This window comes from Manihot esculenta, chromosome 10 (genome assembly GCF_001659605.2).
Source record: "Manihot esculenta cultivar AM560-2 chromosome 10, M.esculenta_v8, whole genome shotgun sequence".
NCBI lineage: Eukaryota > Viridiplantae > Streptophyta > Magnoliopsida > Malpighiales > Euphorbiaceae > Manihot > Manihot esculenta.
In genome coordinates this window covers 7,320,598-7,338,368 of record NC_035170.2, presented here as the reverse complement: position 1 = coordinate 7,338,368, position 17,771 = coordinate 7,320,598, and the positions used below count along the sequence as shown (strand labels likewise).

The 17,771-nt window shown below is 34.4% G+C and overlaps 1 protein-coding gene and 1 pseudogene across 1 annotated transcript; one reads left to right on the top strand and one right to left on the bottom strand.

Annotated features, from left to right (window-relative positions):
• Positions 1–8,291: 8,291 nt before the first annotated feature.
• LOC110624543 (RING-H2 finger protein ATL67) lies at positions 8,292–11,943 on the top strand. The gene is made up of 4 exons (XM_021769737.2): positions 8,292–8,546; positions 8,653–8,898; positions 9,709–9,806; positions 11,370–11,943. Exons 2-4 carry the CDS (start codon positions 8,740–8,742, stop codon positions 11,902–11,904), a joined length of 792 nt encoding a protein of 263 aa, XP_021625429.1. The 5' UTR covers positions 8,292–8,546; positions 8,653–8,739; the 3' UTR covers positions 11,905–11,943.
• Positions 11,944–12,030: 87 nt separating this feature from the next.
• Positions 12,031–17,264, bottom strand: LOC110624159 (annotated as a pseudogene).
• Positions 17,265–17,771: the final 507 nt, after the last annotated feature.

Here is a 17,771-nt window from a genome sequence, read left to right as displayed (position 1 = left end):
TATAAAAATAGAGATCGATAGTAGTTTTATCAAGTAATTTATAATCTTTATTATAACATTCGCTCACTCATATCACTATAGACTTTATTAAAGGACTACTAAAATTTCTAGATAAATCTGTTATATTAGTAACAGTGAATAGACTTACAAAATATGCTCACTTTGTTGCCTTAGCACATCTTTATACGGCCAATCATGTCGCTCAATGCTTCTTAGATAATTTGTATAAATTACATGGGTTGCTTGAGACTATAGAAAGCCATAAGGATCATGTTTTCACTAGTCAATTTCAGTAAGAATTCTTTAAGCTTCAGGAAGTTTCCTTGCATCTATCTACAACTCATCACCTTTTATGCAGCAATCTATTCCACACACTAGCCATAAACTGAGTAAAAAGTACAATGACCCTTTTATAATTATTGAGAAGATTGGGATGGTGTCCTGTAGGTCACAATTGCCTCTTGAAGTCAGCATTCATAATGTTTTTCATGTGCCATGACTGAAACCTGCTTTATGCTATTCTTGATGCTTCTTTAGAGCTGCTTGCTTCTATTGTTCCTATAGTTCCTTATCTGCAAGCTGTGTTAGAAAGGAAGATGGTGAAGCTGAGGAATCAGGCAGCTACACAGTGGCTTCTTCATTGGGCAAGGTCATCACTAGCTGATGCTACTTGGAAATATGTTGAAATAGTATAGTTGTGTATAATTTATGTAAGAAATAATGTCGTTGTTATGTGTGGCTATGTCATCCATGACATGCTATATAGATTATCAACAATATTAGTTAGCACAATCTCTTTCTATTATGACATCTCCAATCTCTAAAAAAAAAAAAAAAATTGTAAGAATAATATTTTACTGGGTTTGATGATATCAACCATTGACCTTCTATTGCAAATTTTTCCTTTTTTGGATTAGTTCATAGATGTGATGAAAATAGTCTAATATTTTTGTTCTTATTTCTCAATTTTCATACTAATTTCAAAAATAATAAAAAAAATTCTGTTCAATAGTATAAAATTTTATTATTTTATAAACTAAATTATAGTATTTTTAATGTTACTATTATTACTTAATTATGTCATAATTGTAATATTAATATTAGTAATTATAAATATTACTAATTAAATATAAAAATTTATCTACGGATATCTAAAATTAGTCATAGTGAATTCAAAAATTAAAAGTTTATTACTAACAGCTTAATAATGAGTATTTATTTATTTAAGTACTCTGGAAAAATATTTTATATAAATATTTATATCTTATATTCTGAAATTCAAAAAATAGGATTTTACATGTGTAAGATTTGTTAGGAAAAATCACCTCTTTCTCCCTTTATTCCTTTTCTTTTTATTTTTTAGTGACGTATAACCATTTTTATAATATAACATCACCTGTCTTTATCACCCAATCTATATGTACATACGGGTAAATGCATCTCTTCATACCAAGCAATCATTTAATTCTCTGCGTGCATGCTAGCAGGACGGCGAAAACGACTAGACTCGCTTCCCTTATCTTATGTCACATCATCGGATTAGACTTTTCATGCCTGTGCACATAGTCAATCCGATTCACTTCTCATCACAGGGCTGGATCACGTGATATTAGACCGACCTACCCGTGTGCAATTCAATGAGTTTTCGGCCCATATCCTTCTCTAAAGTCAAGTCTTATCTATGATAAAAGAAGTCCAGCGGTCATCAATATCTTAAAAAATCATTTCATGAATATGAAAAACTCTATTTTTTTAAAATATATATATAAATGAGCATGATGAAATTAATTATAATTGATATAAATAGAAAAATCCCATTTTAAGTAATTCTAACTCGACCACTTGCAAGGTAAATGCAGTGAAAGGCTTACGAGGGTTGATAAATATATAAACGATAAATTAGTTTTAGTTGTTGAATTATATTAATAAATATGTATATATATGCATCCATTTAGAAGCTAATTATCTGAGAAATACTAGTTTTCACTTTTAAATTATGTTAAAATTAATATTATATCACTTGAATTTAATATTTTATACAAATTAAATCTTAATATTTAAGGTAAATTATAAAGTCTCTGAATTTTAAAAAAATTAATTAGTTAGTTTTTATAATTTTTAAAATTAATTAAAAGAAAATTTATTATTTTAAAATGTAATAATTTAGTCATTATATTAGAAATTTTGTCAGTTAAGAAAAGAGATATAAACCAAAAAGATAAAGAATAATTAGTTAATATCCCTAAAATTAAGAATTTATAGTAATTTATCTTAATATTTATTAACAAAGTGCTTTTCAGATACAAGTTCATTTTTTTTTATGAGCGTTTACGATCTTATCCCTAAGAAAATGATGGTTGACTTTCTTAGCGACCGGTTCTTCCAAATGTAACGTAACCTTGGCAAACCTGCCAATCAGTAAGCGAGGTTTAACAGAGGAAAAAAAAAGAAATAATATGATTAAAGAATTTAATTTTATAAAATATAAATTACTCATTTAGTATTATTTATTTTGTAAAAAAGAATTAAAATAAATTTTTATTAAATAATTTTTTGTTTCATTTTTTTTAAAATGAAAGTTTGTGAATTAAAAAGGATTAATTTTTTTATTTAAAAAATTATAAAAAGGAATAAATTGAATTAAATTATTGTAAAAATTATTAATTTTAAATAAAAAAGACTTTTAGTTAGATAATTTTTGAATTGGGATGAAGTAATGAATTTCTTAAAAATTTAAGGGATTTTAATAGTATTTTTTTATTTATTTAAAAAATTAATAAAATTATCAAAATACTCCTGAATAACTCAACAAAATTTCAAGACCCTTGGCCCTCTTGGCTTTTATATAGTTCCGCTACACTATATAATAATTATTTTTTTGCAAATAAATATTTTTTTATCATATAGTAATAAATATGGTAACTAATTTAATTATTATGTAAGTATTTTTAATATATTTATGTGGTATAATTTTAAAAAATTTTATTAAAGTAAAAAATTTTAATTTTAGAAAATTATAATTAATAAATTTTAAAAATAGTAATATGATCTAAATAGAAAATGAAATTAAAATTTTTAGAGTTGAATCGAAATTATATTCCACGAGAATCTATTAAAGTAGATTATAAGTTGTCACCATAAGAAAACGTCACGTAATAAGAATATGATAATTGAATGCACGGTTTCACTAGAAGAACGAAAGAGTCGGACGATCGAGATGTCCAGCTCTTCATCAAAACACCGTCCATTCTAGAGTTGACTGAATTTTCACATTAAATTATTGTTAGAGGTAATCTAATAGATTCTCTTACGCCTGTAATTGCGGGATCCTTGACCGATTAGCCGACAAGACTTCTCATTAATTAGCCGACTACATCATTGTCGGATTATCAGAAAAAACTATAATTAACTCCCTCTTACAGTATAAAAGCGAGTGATTACAGTGATAAAAGTATATTATTCTCTCACACAACTACTCGAGTTCTAAACATTATACTCGTCATTCTCTTCAACTTACTGACTTAAGAATTGGAGTGGCTGCAGTCGGCGCCAACCACCTCACGTTCTCTATCTTGAAGGTGGACCAATCACAGTACAGCTTAGTTCGACCAATCGCAGCATAGCTCCATTTCGGCCACATTATCAATTTAGTTTCAGCAATATTATTTGGTTTCGCTGTCAAGAGATACATTGAATTCTCTTTATTCGTTTGGATTAAAATCGGTCTCTTATCCCCTTTTCTCTTAAAAAGAAATCTCACCTTTCTCTTTCGACATGGCCAAAAATTCTCAGGCTACTGCTAAGGTTATTATTGATGAGGACACTATCATTTCTTCCACCCCTGGCAGTGGACAAAACACACCCTCAATAATCAATGAAGCAGATCTCAATAATTTGAGTATTAAGCAAATGCTCCAGTACGTTAGAAAGTTGCAGATTACTTTCGAGCAATGCAAAGTTTGGAAGGAGGCATCGCTCATGACTCCAGGAGAAGAAATGAAGTCTTCGTTGATACGTCAAGGCATCAGACAGGGGCAATCCAAATGCAATCCAAAGGGAAGGACAAGTTCGAGGAAGATGAGTCATCAAACGATGCTCCAAAGGATGTCGGCAGGAAGCTAGTACAAGCTGCTCCAAGGTACTAGGGAGGACATGAAGAGGATAAAAAGACAAGCTTAAAGCAAGACCAAAAGCTGAAGAATCAAAGATATGAAGGAGATCACAACAATTACTCAGTCTCCTAAGGAAAGGACGACTGAGGTAAATATAAGTATTATACTCCATTGAATGACTCATGGACACATATTTTAGTGTGGATCATGAAAAATGACAAGAAAGTTAGATGGCCTCCTAAACTCAAACCTAAGAAAGTTGAAAGGCGAGATAAAATCAAGTACTATCGTTTTCATGAAGACCAGGATATACAACGGAGGAGTGCCGATATCTGAAAGACGAGATTGAGAGGTTAATAAGAAACGACACACTTTGAAAGTTCATCAGAAAGAGTAGAAGAGATAGGAGGCCCAAGCCCGAGGTAACAACCCCCAAAATCACCCCTGACGGCGAACCTCTGGGAGTTATTCATATAATTGCAGGAGGACCGAGTGTTAATAGGGTTGACAATAAGGAGAATATCACAGATGTTCAGCTCTTGGGTTAAACTCCGGGTTTTGAAATTATTGATCAAGAGAGACGACTGAGTCTTTTGTTTTAACCTTAGAAAATTTTTTGTGATTTATGGAAATGTTATAAAACTAAGATGCATTCTTCAAACTTTTTTTTTGATAAAAAAATCAGAAACGTTAGATGGATGAAAATGTAGAGACAAGAACAAAGGTCACAAAGCGAATTCTACCAGACCATCCGAGTATCAGTCCTACTAAAAGGCTATAAGGACATCCGGACGTTGGTCCCGCATAATAAAATATCTCATGTCAGGCCACAAGGCAACTTCAACCAGGTCATAATTCGAGCGTTGGACCGTGGAAACATAAATAAACTCATAAAAGGCCACAAAGCCATTCGGGTTGGACCCACTAAAAGTTTTAAGGTAAGAACCCGCTAGAAGACCGAGTGTTGGATCCACTAAATAAAAGTCTCAAGGCGACAACCTACCAGAAGACGGGCATTGGACCCACTAAATAAAAGATTCAAGATGGAAACCCAATAGAAGATTGGGCCCACTAAACAAAAGTTTCAAGGCAGGAATCCGCCAAAAAACTAGGCGTCGAACCTATATAAACAAAAGCTTCTAGGCCATAAGTCGGCAATCCATCAGTTGGGAATTTGTCAGGCCAAAAGACCGGGCGTCGAACCCATATAAACAAAAGTTTCTAGCCCATAAGTTGGAAATCCGTCAAGCTAGAAGATCGAGCGTCAGACCCATATAAACAGAAGCTTTTAGGCCATAGGTCGGGAATCCATCAGGCCAGAAAACCAGGCATTGGAACCACCAAAATAAGGTCATAAGTCAAGAATCTATCAAGCCAAAAGACCGGACGTTGGACCCACTAAAACAAGACCATAAGTCAAAAATCTATCAGTCTAGAAGATCGGGTGTTGGACCCATTAAACAAAAGTTTCAAAGTGGAAACCCGCCAGAAGATTCAGGCGTTAGACCCACTAACCAAGGCATTGGATGCAAGACCACAAGGTGGGTATTCACCAGGCCAAATTAGATGTTAGTCGGCTTCATATTTCTAAGGCATTGATGCAAGGTCACAAGGCGGGTATACGCTAGGCCAACCAACCGAGTGATAGTCCCACTTCACAAGAAGTCTCCAAGGCATTTGACACTAATCTTACGATCACTCTCGAAAATTCAAATTTTTTGTAAAGGAAGAAGGCCCATTGTAGGCGGACAGAGATTTTTTGACGGTTGGCAAAGACGAACTGCTAAGCGAACAAGTGGAGCTCATAAGGGCTAGAAAATGCCCAAAATCTAGTCAGAATACCCGAAAAGCTCAACAAGTCAAGAAAATGCTCGGAAGATAGTTAGGGTAGAGAATGCCCGAAAACTCGCTAGGCTACAAAATAACCAGAAGATCGTCAAGACTGGTCAGGGCGAGAAAATTCTTGGAAGCTAGTCAATACTAGAAAATGCCCAGAAGCTTGTTAGGCTACAAAATAACCAGAAGCTCGTCAGGGGTTGGTCGGGGCGAGAAAATCTTCGAAAACTAGTCAGTACTAGAAAATGCCCGGAAGCACGTTAGGCTACAAAATGACCAGAAGCTCGTCAGAGCTAGTTAGGGCAAGAAAATGCTCGAAAGCTAGTTAATACTAGAAAATGCCCAAAAGCTCGACAGGGCGAGAAAATAATCGAAAGATAGTTAGAGCTAGAGACTTACCAGAAGCTTGATAGGGCTAAAGAATACCCATAAGCTCAATAGGGTTAGAGAATGCCCGTAAGCTTAGCAGGACTGGAAAGTGCACGGAAAATCACTAGGGCCATTGGGACGAGAAAGCCGAAAAACTCGCCAAAGCATTACTATATTGCTCGGATCAATTTTGACTAGCCACTGGACAAGGGGCTAAAGTAAAGACTACACTCTTGACAGTCAGTGTGACTTATACTCTAGGACTATGACACATTTCTTGATCAGGTCACCGGGAGGGTATAGGCTAACGACTATGGGTCAAGCCTAATAAATAAAATTTTTAAGTCGTTATTGTAACTACATGTTAAGTTCGGTTTATTGTAGCCACAGGAGAATGATCATTTATGGGCAGAAGCAGGCAAAGGGATGCGAGTATGAAAGGCCAACCTAAAATAAGCCACATGCCCCAGATCATGAAGACAACTGTCTCATTCGAATCTGAAAAATCAAAGACCAACGCGGGGACCTCTGATGTTATATAAGAACCGGCGAAAGTAGGCCATGAGCTGTCACCATAAGACATGACCAGTGGCAAGAGTCTGATAATCGGATGTGTAGTCTCACCCGAAGAACAGAAGGCCCGGACGACCGATATGTCCAGCTCTTCATCAAGACTCGTCAATTCCAGAGCAGGCTGAGTCTTTACATTAGGTTACCGTTAGAGGTAATTTAGTAGATTCTATTACACCAGGATCCCCGACTGATTAGCTGGTAAGACCCCTCGTCAATTAGCTAACCACATCATTGTTGGATTATCAGAAAAAGCTATAATTAACCCCTCTTATAGTATAAAAGCAAGTGATTATAAAGATAAAGGCACGCTATTCTCTCATACAACTACTCTTAAATTCTAAACATTGTACTCACTCTTATCTTCAACTTACTGACTTAACCATCGAAGTGGCTGCTGTAGGCACCATCTCACGTTATCTGTCTTGCAGGTGGACCAATCACATCACAGCTCCATTTGACTAATCACAATATAGCTTTATTTCAACCATATCACCAATTTGATTTCAGAAATATAATTAATTAGCTACTTATCAATTATCTTCTAGTATATATGAAAGTTACTAAACATTTTAATTTAACTAATTAAATGTCTACCGGCTATTAATTCCATCCAATTAGTAAACCGAACCCCAAAATACTTTAAATTACAAATTGAAAATTGAAAATTCCCTTTCATTTCTAAACTGAAATAATTTTAAAATTTCTCATGCCTATATTTGTTTATGTGTAATAATGGTAACTTTAAAAATAGTTGTATTTACTAAAATTAACTTTCATTTCTAGCAAATTTTAATAATGTATTTCAATATATTGATGTGATATTTAAGATAAATACATTTAAAATATTTTTAAATAAGATCGAATCCAATTAATACAATTTTTTTCATTTGTATTAAATAGATTAATTTATCGGGTAAAATATGCATATATATTAAAATTATTTTAAAATAAAATAAACGAAAGATGGAAAGGAAATAAATTTAAAGGCAAATAACTATAGTTTAATTACAGGATCTTTTCTAAAAAATAAAATATTTACTAATTAATTAATTTTTTAGTTATTATTAAAAAATGTTAAATTTTAAAATACTATATCATTTTATTTCTATATTTTAAATATTCACGCTATATAGTTTTTATAATTTAACAAATTATATTAAAACATTTTTTTTATTTAAAAACGTTGATTTTACAAAAATATAATGAGATTTTAATTTAATTGATTAATAAAAATTAAATTATTAACTTTTTCTAAATATAAAGGCTTAATAGTAATTTAATTATAATATAAAAAATTGTAATTTAACAATAAATTTAAAGTCAATCCATTTGGATTTTCTAGGTCAATCCCATCTGCGATATATTGGTTAGATTCCTTGATCACACTTATAATCTCGCTTCCTAATAAATTAACGCAGCCATTGCTTTCTCTCTCCCTCTGGTATTCAGAAAAATTAGAGCAAAACCGTGAGCTTTTCTCTCTCTTCCTGGCTCTGCACCATTCCTCAACCTTGACTGCTCTAAATCTCCCCGGATATTTTGCTTTGCTTTCTTTGCATCCTTTTCTGGATGGTTACTTTCTGGGAAATGAAACAGTCGTTAGTACTTTTTCTCATGCAAATACATTTTTATCTATTTCCCATTTGAAAATGAGAGGTAATTCTTCATTTTAAGCTGCTGTTTGTCGTTGCAAGTGAAGGAGTGGATCAATAATATGGGATTGAATATTGATTTCTTGAGTTCTTGAATTTCTGGCCTCCAGTACCTTTTGCCTTTTTTTGGCAATAGCAGCAGGAGTAGAAACCCAGTGGTGAAGAGAGATAGGAGTAGGGGATAAAGCAGAAGGAAAATGATAGGTTCAGGGATAAATTTGGTGATGACAGTGATAGGATTTGCTGTGAGTACTACGTTTATAGTTTTCATCTGCACACGTCTAATTTGCGCTCGGATTCAGCTCAACTTATCGAGACGCTCATTTCCTATTACTTCCAGATCTGATCTTAGCATTGTAAGCATTTCTTTCAATTCAAAATTTCTCAATTCACCTTATTTTATTTATTTGTTGATTTTCCTTTCTTTTCTTTCTTCTGGGTTGGTGGAAGTTGAGCTGGGGTGCCTATTGGCTTCCTTTTGTTTTTTCTTGCTTCTGGGTAGGTGGAAGTTGAGCTGTGGTGTATATTGGTGGTGTTACGTCTTCTTCTTTTTACCTTTCTCTATCTTTTTGTTTGGGTCCTACCCACATCTTCAAATGAACCAAGGGCAGCAATTTACAAGTTCTATGAAAATTGATTGGGTTTTGATGATTTTTTTTTCTAATTATATGGGTAAAGTTCTACTTCCTGTAATTTTACGGGTAGACTTTATCTTGGACTTTTGTTTCTGAAGTTATCATGATGCTTCTAAGTCATCACAGCTTTAGGAATGGAATAGAAATGCAAATGGGCTTCTCATATTCAAGGAGTCTCATACCATGTTTTTTTCATGTAATTAAATATATTTTAATAATCTTGTAAACTAATCAATCTCAGAGAATTAGATTCCGTTTTCACTTGAATTCAGATTAGTCAAATATAGAAATATTATTAAAAAAATGGTGTTTTCCTGTAAACCAAGAATTTTGTATCTTATTCCAGGAATTATATTCCTTTTTATTTGCCAACCATGTATGTTCTAAATTTATATTTATTTCCATTTTAGTCTCATATATATTTGGTTTAAAATTTGGGTTTTGTATTATTTACTGCACCATGAGAATAATTTTTCCTGCAAAATACGTACAGTTGCCTAAGAGCTTCACTGGTATTTTTTAACATTGCAGCTGGAACGAGGATTACATGGCCTTGAGCCTGTGGTTGTAGCCAACTTTCCATTGAAGAAGTATGGAGATGAACTTTTCTTGGCTTCAGAAGATGCGCAGTATGTTCTGTTTCTCCTACTTTATGTATTTATTTTTAACTCTGGATTACATGCTATGAGTTCAATAATATATGCAGATTTGGTTTTCTAGAGATAGTAAAATATTAAAATTGCAAGCTCTCTCATAAGTGTGATGCTTTTTGCTTATTTATTTATCTATTGATAAAGGTTTGTTCCTCTTCAAATGCACAGACAAGATGATAAGAATTTCTTTTTTTAAAATATTGTGTATTGTTTTCAACTATATTAGCTTATGCTGTCACTCTCCATGTTGGTCATACTTAGCTAATGGTGTCAGATTCATATCCACATCTTATTGGGTAGTCCCACCTGTTTTTTTCCAATGCATTTTTCCTTAACATTACTGGATCCACAGACACCTGTTTCTGTTCTAATATTTTAACATATCTATTCTTCTTAATGTTTGGAGAATACAGAAGGGCGGCGGGGGAGAGTGGAGGTAGTGGCAAGGTTGAAAACTTTTTAGCCATTGTTGGTGAGCAAGTAGATATACTTCCTCTCTCTCTCTCTCTCTCTCTCTCTCTCTCTCTAACGCCCAGAGGTAATTGAATCCAAAAGTTCAAATTGCTCATCAAGAGGAAGTTAAACTTTGATTGTAAAAGGATATCTGGCTTGTTGTAGGTCAATTATATTATAGCAGGCATCCTTAAGTATGATATGTTTACATTATCAATCTTGGTGAAATTTCCTTAAACTCTTAGTTAAATGTCATTTTGGTTTGATTGAGCAGAAATTCAAACTTCTAAAACCTTCCAAGATACACAAATCTTTGGAATATTAGGAAACTGGTTCAAGATTTAGTTAGTTCTCAGACCCAAAGCCGAGTCATCTAATGTCTATTGGTATAGAGGGTTAACTTTAATTTTTATATTGCAAACCCAAGCATACAGTGTATGATTGATTTATTGATAGTTATCTGCAATGTGTCTACGGGGGCAGTTAGAGAAAAATTTAATCATTTTAATGTACAAGTTGCCATTTCAACTTGGGTGTTAATAGCCTATTTGGTCACTTTCTTTTGGTCCATTTGGTTAGTTCTAGAAATTAGAGGGTAGCCCTCAATGATCCCTGCCTGACAAGAGAATATATCTCTGGATATGCAATCGGAATGATTTAGGCTAGTCATGGAGCTTCAAGCTTCTGGTCATACATCTTTTCTCTAATTCACAAACCACTTATGCCACATTAATAAGAGGTTTCAAGAGTCACTGCCTGATTACTCATATCGATCTGATAACAATATTTCTTAGTATGACTAACTATTCGTATCAATTTCTTTGTAGAGTTGTATTTCTTGTATGTGTTAATTACATGTGATGGTATAGATGAACCTGGACAACCTGCTTGCTCATAAGCATCTGAAACTGGAAATTGGGATTTGACATCACACTGTATAAACACAACAGATAATAGAGTTTTGTATGCACTCTGCCCATAATCCATTCTTTGTGATCGGTTTTGTTTTCTCATCAGAACAACTTTGCTTTGCTTTTCTATTTCTCAAATTCTTGTTAATAAAGAATGAGTTGCTGTATGCGGCAGATGCCCGGTTTGCCTTACAGAATACCGCCATGAAGATATCGTGCGCATACTCCCATATTGTGGGCACTTCTTCCATATGACCTGCATAGACATATGGTTGCTACAGCATTCTACTTGCCCTGTTTGTCGAATATCATTGCGAGAATGTCCTGATAAAAAGCGAATGATGCAACCCTTGTTCAGCTCAGCTATCCGCTCTCCATATGCCATGCAGTCCTTCGATACCCATGCTTGCAACTGCTTGTTGGCTGGGCATGGGCGGACTCATGACAGTCGTGCGATGGGCTCCGTTCGAGAGAGTTTCTGTGCACCTGAAGGCCCTGAAGCAGCAAGAGGGGAAAATATTTACCCCAGAACTGAGGGAAATCAGACAGGAACAGCCTCTCTACAAAACAAGGGTAAGATTACGGATACTAATCCTTTTCAGAGCACACAAGTGTGGAGTGCTTCTTATACCGGATCACCCTTAACTGAGAGTAATCAGATTGTAAACGACTCTGGAAACAAGCATGTAGAAAGCACATCGAACATCTAAATCCTAAAGCTTGTGAATCAAAGCTGGCATTCATTGACACATCCAGTTTCATGTAGTTCAAATCTCATTAGATATAGGAAATGCTTGTATTTGAAAAGATCAAGAAAATTAGTTAGCCCAATGTATAGTCTACAATAATCATTTCAAAATCCTATACTATTCCCCTTCATTAATCACATGTAACATTGCAATCAATAAGAAATAATATGGTATTGGCATTAAAAATTCAAATTTTTCCGCCTTTTTGCATTTTTAATCCAAACTTTTTTTTCTTGGCATAATAATCCGAATTTTGAAAATTTATCCAAATTTGAATTCGATATGGGTGAGTGTATCGTTGGGTGACTGAACCACCTCCTTCTTTTTCTTCTTTGCTCATCTATCTTACTCTTTCTTCTTTGCTCATCTATCTTCTCTTTTTATTCTCTGTTTTCCCTTTAATATCTCCGGCCACTGTCACTATCCCTCTCTCTCCCTCCACCAAATAATACCCCTCTTTAAATCCATGAAAATTTTGTTTTGTAAGCATCTCCTGCAACTCTTATAGCCTTGTAGCTATTACAACCAAACGAAATGCTGGAACGGTGCCTTGGGGTTTCTTTGCTGGTCTCAAATTTTGCATTTACAGTTGTATGAAACGTTTTGATTGGATTTGGTAGCGTTATGGGTGGCTTTAACTCTTCATAGTCGGACATTACAGAGAAATCAGCAGTACTGGCAGTGACAACGCTCCATTTTATGCTAGCCTCGCTTAGTGCATAGCCAGTTGTTGGGCTGGGACAGTCAGAGGTGGCGTTTGATCCTTGTCTTGCAAGAAATTGAGTGAATTTTCCAATGTGGCTCTCGATCTCGAATAAGTCTGAACTTGCATCACTCTCATTATCATTATAAACTCCGCCTGATATAGCGGAATAATTGATTTCCTCCATTCTTGGAACTTCTTTCCAAGAGAACATGGACAGCTTCCACCCAATTCTGAAAGATTTACTTCTCTTGTCATGTACCGGGGAGCCAAAGACCTCTGATAATTTCCTTTGCTTTACCTCCTCTTATCGAAAAATCAATTTATTGGGAAGGTTTCCTGCCTTAGAATTTGAAGTTGGGAAACTAAAATAGGTTTCCTTTTTCATTCTAATTCCCAACTTCTCCATATTCTGACAATTGATGTCCTCCTCCTCGACCCATGACCCTGAGGGTGGTTTATCATCCAGATCAAGACTATCCTTTGTGAATTCTTCTGAAATTACCTTACCTTGAAGCATGGGAGCATTAGAACTTCTTTTAAAACTGATCTCACCAATATGTTCATCATCATCATCGACATCAATAGAATCCTTATCAGAACAAGAGCATTTGCAGCCAAGAACAGCAAGAAAATTCTTTCCAATCTTTCCATGCACCTTATTTGTCTTTGCTTCAGAAGTCTTTCTCTGAATGCTTTGCAGCAATGCAATCTGGCTGTTCCAAGTGAATTCAGAATTAATACTCGGAGTTTCAAGATGAACGTTGGGTTTCATAGGAACCATATGATCATTTAATTGTTCATCCTTCTTAGGCTGCAGGTGTTTCGGGATTATACTGGTAAGTCTTGGACTGTCCTCATCCATGCACCCATTACAGTATTTTTCAGCATCGAATATACCAATTTCTCCATCTTTTTTCTTAATTCCTAAGTAATGATGCTCCTCTACATCCTGAGCACTAACGTTCCGATTTGATTCTGCAAGTTTCCGAACGAAGGTATCGTCTGAGTTGCTCAAGAAGGAAGAGAAGGAAACATCATGGAGATTTCTATCGATGTTTGTAAGGTTGGGCGACTGATGTTAAGGTGGCCATAGCCATGAAGTCTTCCAAGTAAATTTTTAAGGGAAAACAGAGAATAGAAAGAGAAAATAGATGAGCAAAGAAGAAGGAGGAGGTGGTGGTTCAGCCACTCTGGTTACCAGCTATGACACCATGGGAATCCTACATGTGGATCCCATTAGAAAGTGCTATGAAAAAACCCGACACACCTCACTCATCTCGAATTCAAATTTGGGTAAATGGGAAATCGTCTTTAAAATTTGAATTAATATAAAAAAAAGATTTGAATTAAAACGCAAAAAGCAAAAAGATTTAGATTTTTAATGCGAATACCCAAATAATAATAATAATGAAGATTGAAAGAAAGTAGCCGTGTATATTGATTTGTACATATTTTTATTACTGAGAAGAATTTGTAAATGAAAAAATTTCTAAGAAAGTATCGTATCGAGTATGTTGAATATAAACCTTAAAGGTTTCTTTTGTAATTGTATCTAGAGAAGCTTAGCTATTTGATCGTTACTTTTTTTTTTTTAATCTTAAATTTAACTAACAAACATTTTTTTTTAAAAAAAAATTGGGTAACAGTTGAATGCTCAATTTTATTCTTATTGAAAAAGTTTAATTTATTTCATTCATATTTTTTTTTATTTAAATTAGCCCATAAAATTTCAATTAAGTTCAATTAAGCTTAAAAATAAAATTTTTGGCTATTTTTTTTATTGACTTAGGATCAAAAATTAAGAAACTCAAATTTATGATTTTTCATAAACTTCTCGACTTGTTTGATTTAATCCAAAAATAAGGAAACTTAAATTATTATTTTGTTGATTTTTAGGATAAATAGAGTTTAAATTGCAATTATAGAGTATGTTAAATTTCTGTAACAAGTAGAATGGTGAGAGTTTTCTCAATAAAATTTGTTTCTTCAGTTGTGCTTCGGGCTTTATGGGTGCACGCATTTTAAGATTAATTACAATTTCATCTTTCTATAATATTACAATGAGATCTAAATATCTTATTTGTTTGGTGAAGAGTGGAGGAAAATAAGAGCCACCGTCTTGATGAGAATAGAAACAAAGTAAAGAATGTAGTTTGAGTGAGTTACCCTTACCAGAGGTTAGTGTACAAATTTTCTATGATAGATTAGGATGTCTTCCCAATGACACTATCAAGATATCTAAATATTTTACACTCGTGAAGAGTGGAAGAAAAGAGTCGTCACTCTGATGAGAACAGGAAAAAGTTTAGAAGGACACGACCTAGGTTCGGTAAGTGGGCACGATAAAGGCAAAGTGTTGGATACCCTTCTTATTTGGATTTACGTGAGTACCAGTATTAAGTCCCTATATTGATTTTTATATTCTATCTTAATGTATTAATTAGGAAACCTTATTTAGATAAACACAAATATTTATTTCATACACTGAGCATACAAAACACTTAAGACACACATCCTTCCGCTTAACATGCCAAATATCTACTTTAGTTAAAGGTGGAAAAATTACTAAATTACCCTAATTAACATGTTTCTAAGTTTATTTTCAATTCATGATTCAATTAGCACCAAAGTGAGGTCCTAACATGCAAAGCGTCTATGTTAAGTTCAAACACAATAAGGATGGGTCTCATAAGTTTCTAACATGCGTAATTAATCTTATTTTATAGTTAACTTTCCTAAAGGTCTTTTGATACGGAGCAACTAGTCTTGAATTTTACGGCAGACTTTAACCGTATCTAACTTTTGCTGCCGACGTCCGATGTAGATCCACGATAGCTTTTCGGAAAGGGAATTTCGAGATGCACGACTTTTAAAAGTATGACTGAGACCATAGGCTTGTCACAAAGTTCGAGACAAAAAATTAACCGTTTAAGAGGTCAATTTTGTATTTTAATTATTTTTTGGATATTTTTATAATTTTGCATATTAAGATTTTTTTTTTCTATTATAAATAGCCTTTTTTTAACTATTTAGAACTCATTTTTCAATCTTTGAAAGAATTTCAATAAGACTTTTCAGTTTCTAACCTATCGTTTTCTTTATATTGTCTTAGCCAAACAACATTAATTAAAAACTCTAGATGGAGTCTAATTAGTCCTTTATCATCTTTACTACTTAATCACTTTCATATCAAATGTGTAAACAATACTTAAAGCATGTACACTATGTGTCCAACATGTAAAGTTATATTTAACATTACCAATTAAATAACCTAAGCTACTAAATTTAATTACATGCAAATTTGGTGAGAAAAGCAAATTAAATCTATACAAAGAAAGAAGAAGGAGAATAAAAATTAAAACCATTAAATCCAAAAGGCCATAAGAATGGAAGGAGGAGAAAAAAATTACATCTCCAAAAATACTTAAAATAAAATAAAATAATTAATTAAACTAATTATATGATTACAGGATTTAAAGCCTATCATCCTTTGTAAAAGGTCTTCAAAAATCTCTATTGGGCCTCTACCATAGGATCCATGTGTCCACCAAAGGTTACACATCAAAGCATATTGGGAATTCGACCATCATAGATGAACCAAGGGTATTTTGGAACTCTTCACTATCTTACTTACCCATTTAATTAAAGTTGTTGGAAAATTCATCAAATTTTAAGGATCAAAATAAATAAAAAACACACTAAAATTCACCTTGTATCACATAGTCCATGCATAGTCACATATTTTCAACGAATCATATATATAAATCACAATTTAAGGGTTACTTGGACTTGCAGTGTATTTCTACAAGAACTCATGTACTTAGATATCCATAGATTATACGATCAATGCCCTTTTCATTCCAATGAATACAGGAGGTCACCCGATGCACACAGGAGACAGTCCGACACCCACAAAAAATAGCCCAACGAAAAAATAAATCTAGAGAAAAAATTTATTCTCCAAAAACTGTTTTGATAATCGATAGCATTTGCAGAGAGAGCAGATAATTTTTTTTTAGGGAGTAGAGAGATTTTTTTTGTTAACGATAGGATAGAGGGAAAAAGACTGTACACTAGGGGTGAGCAGTATTCGGTTTAAACCGAAATAACCGACCGAACCGATTAATTTTAAAAATTTGGTTCGGTTTTATTTTTAATTCGGTTCGATTCAGGTTTAATTTTCTGAAAAATCGGTGATTTCGGTTCGGTTCGGTTTTAGATTCAAAAATTTTTATTAGACCGAACCGAACCGAATCACCTATACTACGTCATTTTGAAATGTATACCTATTTGCCCTAAATCTAAAAGTCGTGCCACTGAGTAGAGTTCACGCTAATCTCCATTCCAAGCAGCCTCACCCTCATGTCACACACAATGCCTGTGCCTCTTCTCCGAGCACTGAGCTCCACCACTTCCAGCGGGTCCACCGTCCGCCATCCAACCTCCACTCTTCTCCCGGCATCGACTGATTAACCATTGCGGCTAACCCGGGTCGTCGCTCTTGACTACGTTGCGGATGCGTGACTTAGCAACGCGGACTCCTCCTCACCTCCCGTCGCTCTCTAGTCTCTCTCTCCACGCAATCGTCGGCGTCGACCGTCGCTTTCCAGTCCATCGACTCTCCGCGTTGTTCTTAGGACCGAACCGAAGAGGGGTGCTTTGGGAACTAGAAAATGTGAATTTTTCTCTGACGAGACTGCCTTCGGCAAAGGTACCATCAGCGATTCAGCGTAAAAGTAAGAATAATGGCATAAACGGTTCTGGTTGCAAGAAGTAGGGAGGGTAAAATCGGGAATTCTCGGCTTGCAAAGAGGGTGAGTGCATGGTAAAACGGAGAAGGAAGAGGAGAGAGAAGGATCAAATGCCGTCGTAGGAGGAGGCTTCTTAGGAGCCTTGTTATGGCACTGAATCCAGGAGAGCAGCTACTAGTGTCCAAAACCATTTGCTGGGTCTGAGGAGGAGTCCCAATTGGAAGAGAGACGATAAGGCCACGGAGTACTTGAAGGTGGATATGTAGTTATAGGGTGTGGTTTTGATTGGTGGGTTCTGCTTGGTTTGCGAGACAAAAGAAGAGTAAAACGAAGGCTCCTAAGAAGTTTAAAAATCAGTTCAATCGATCGGG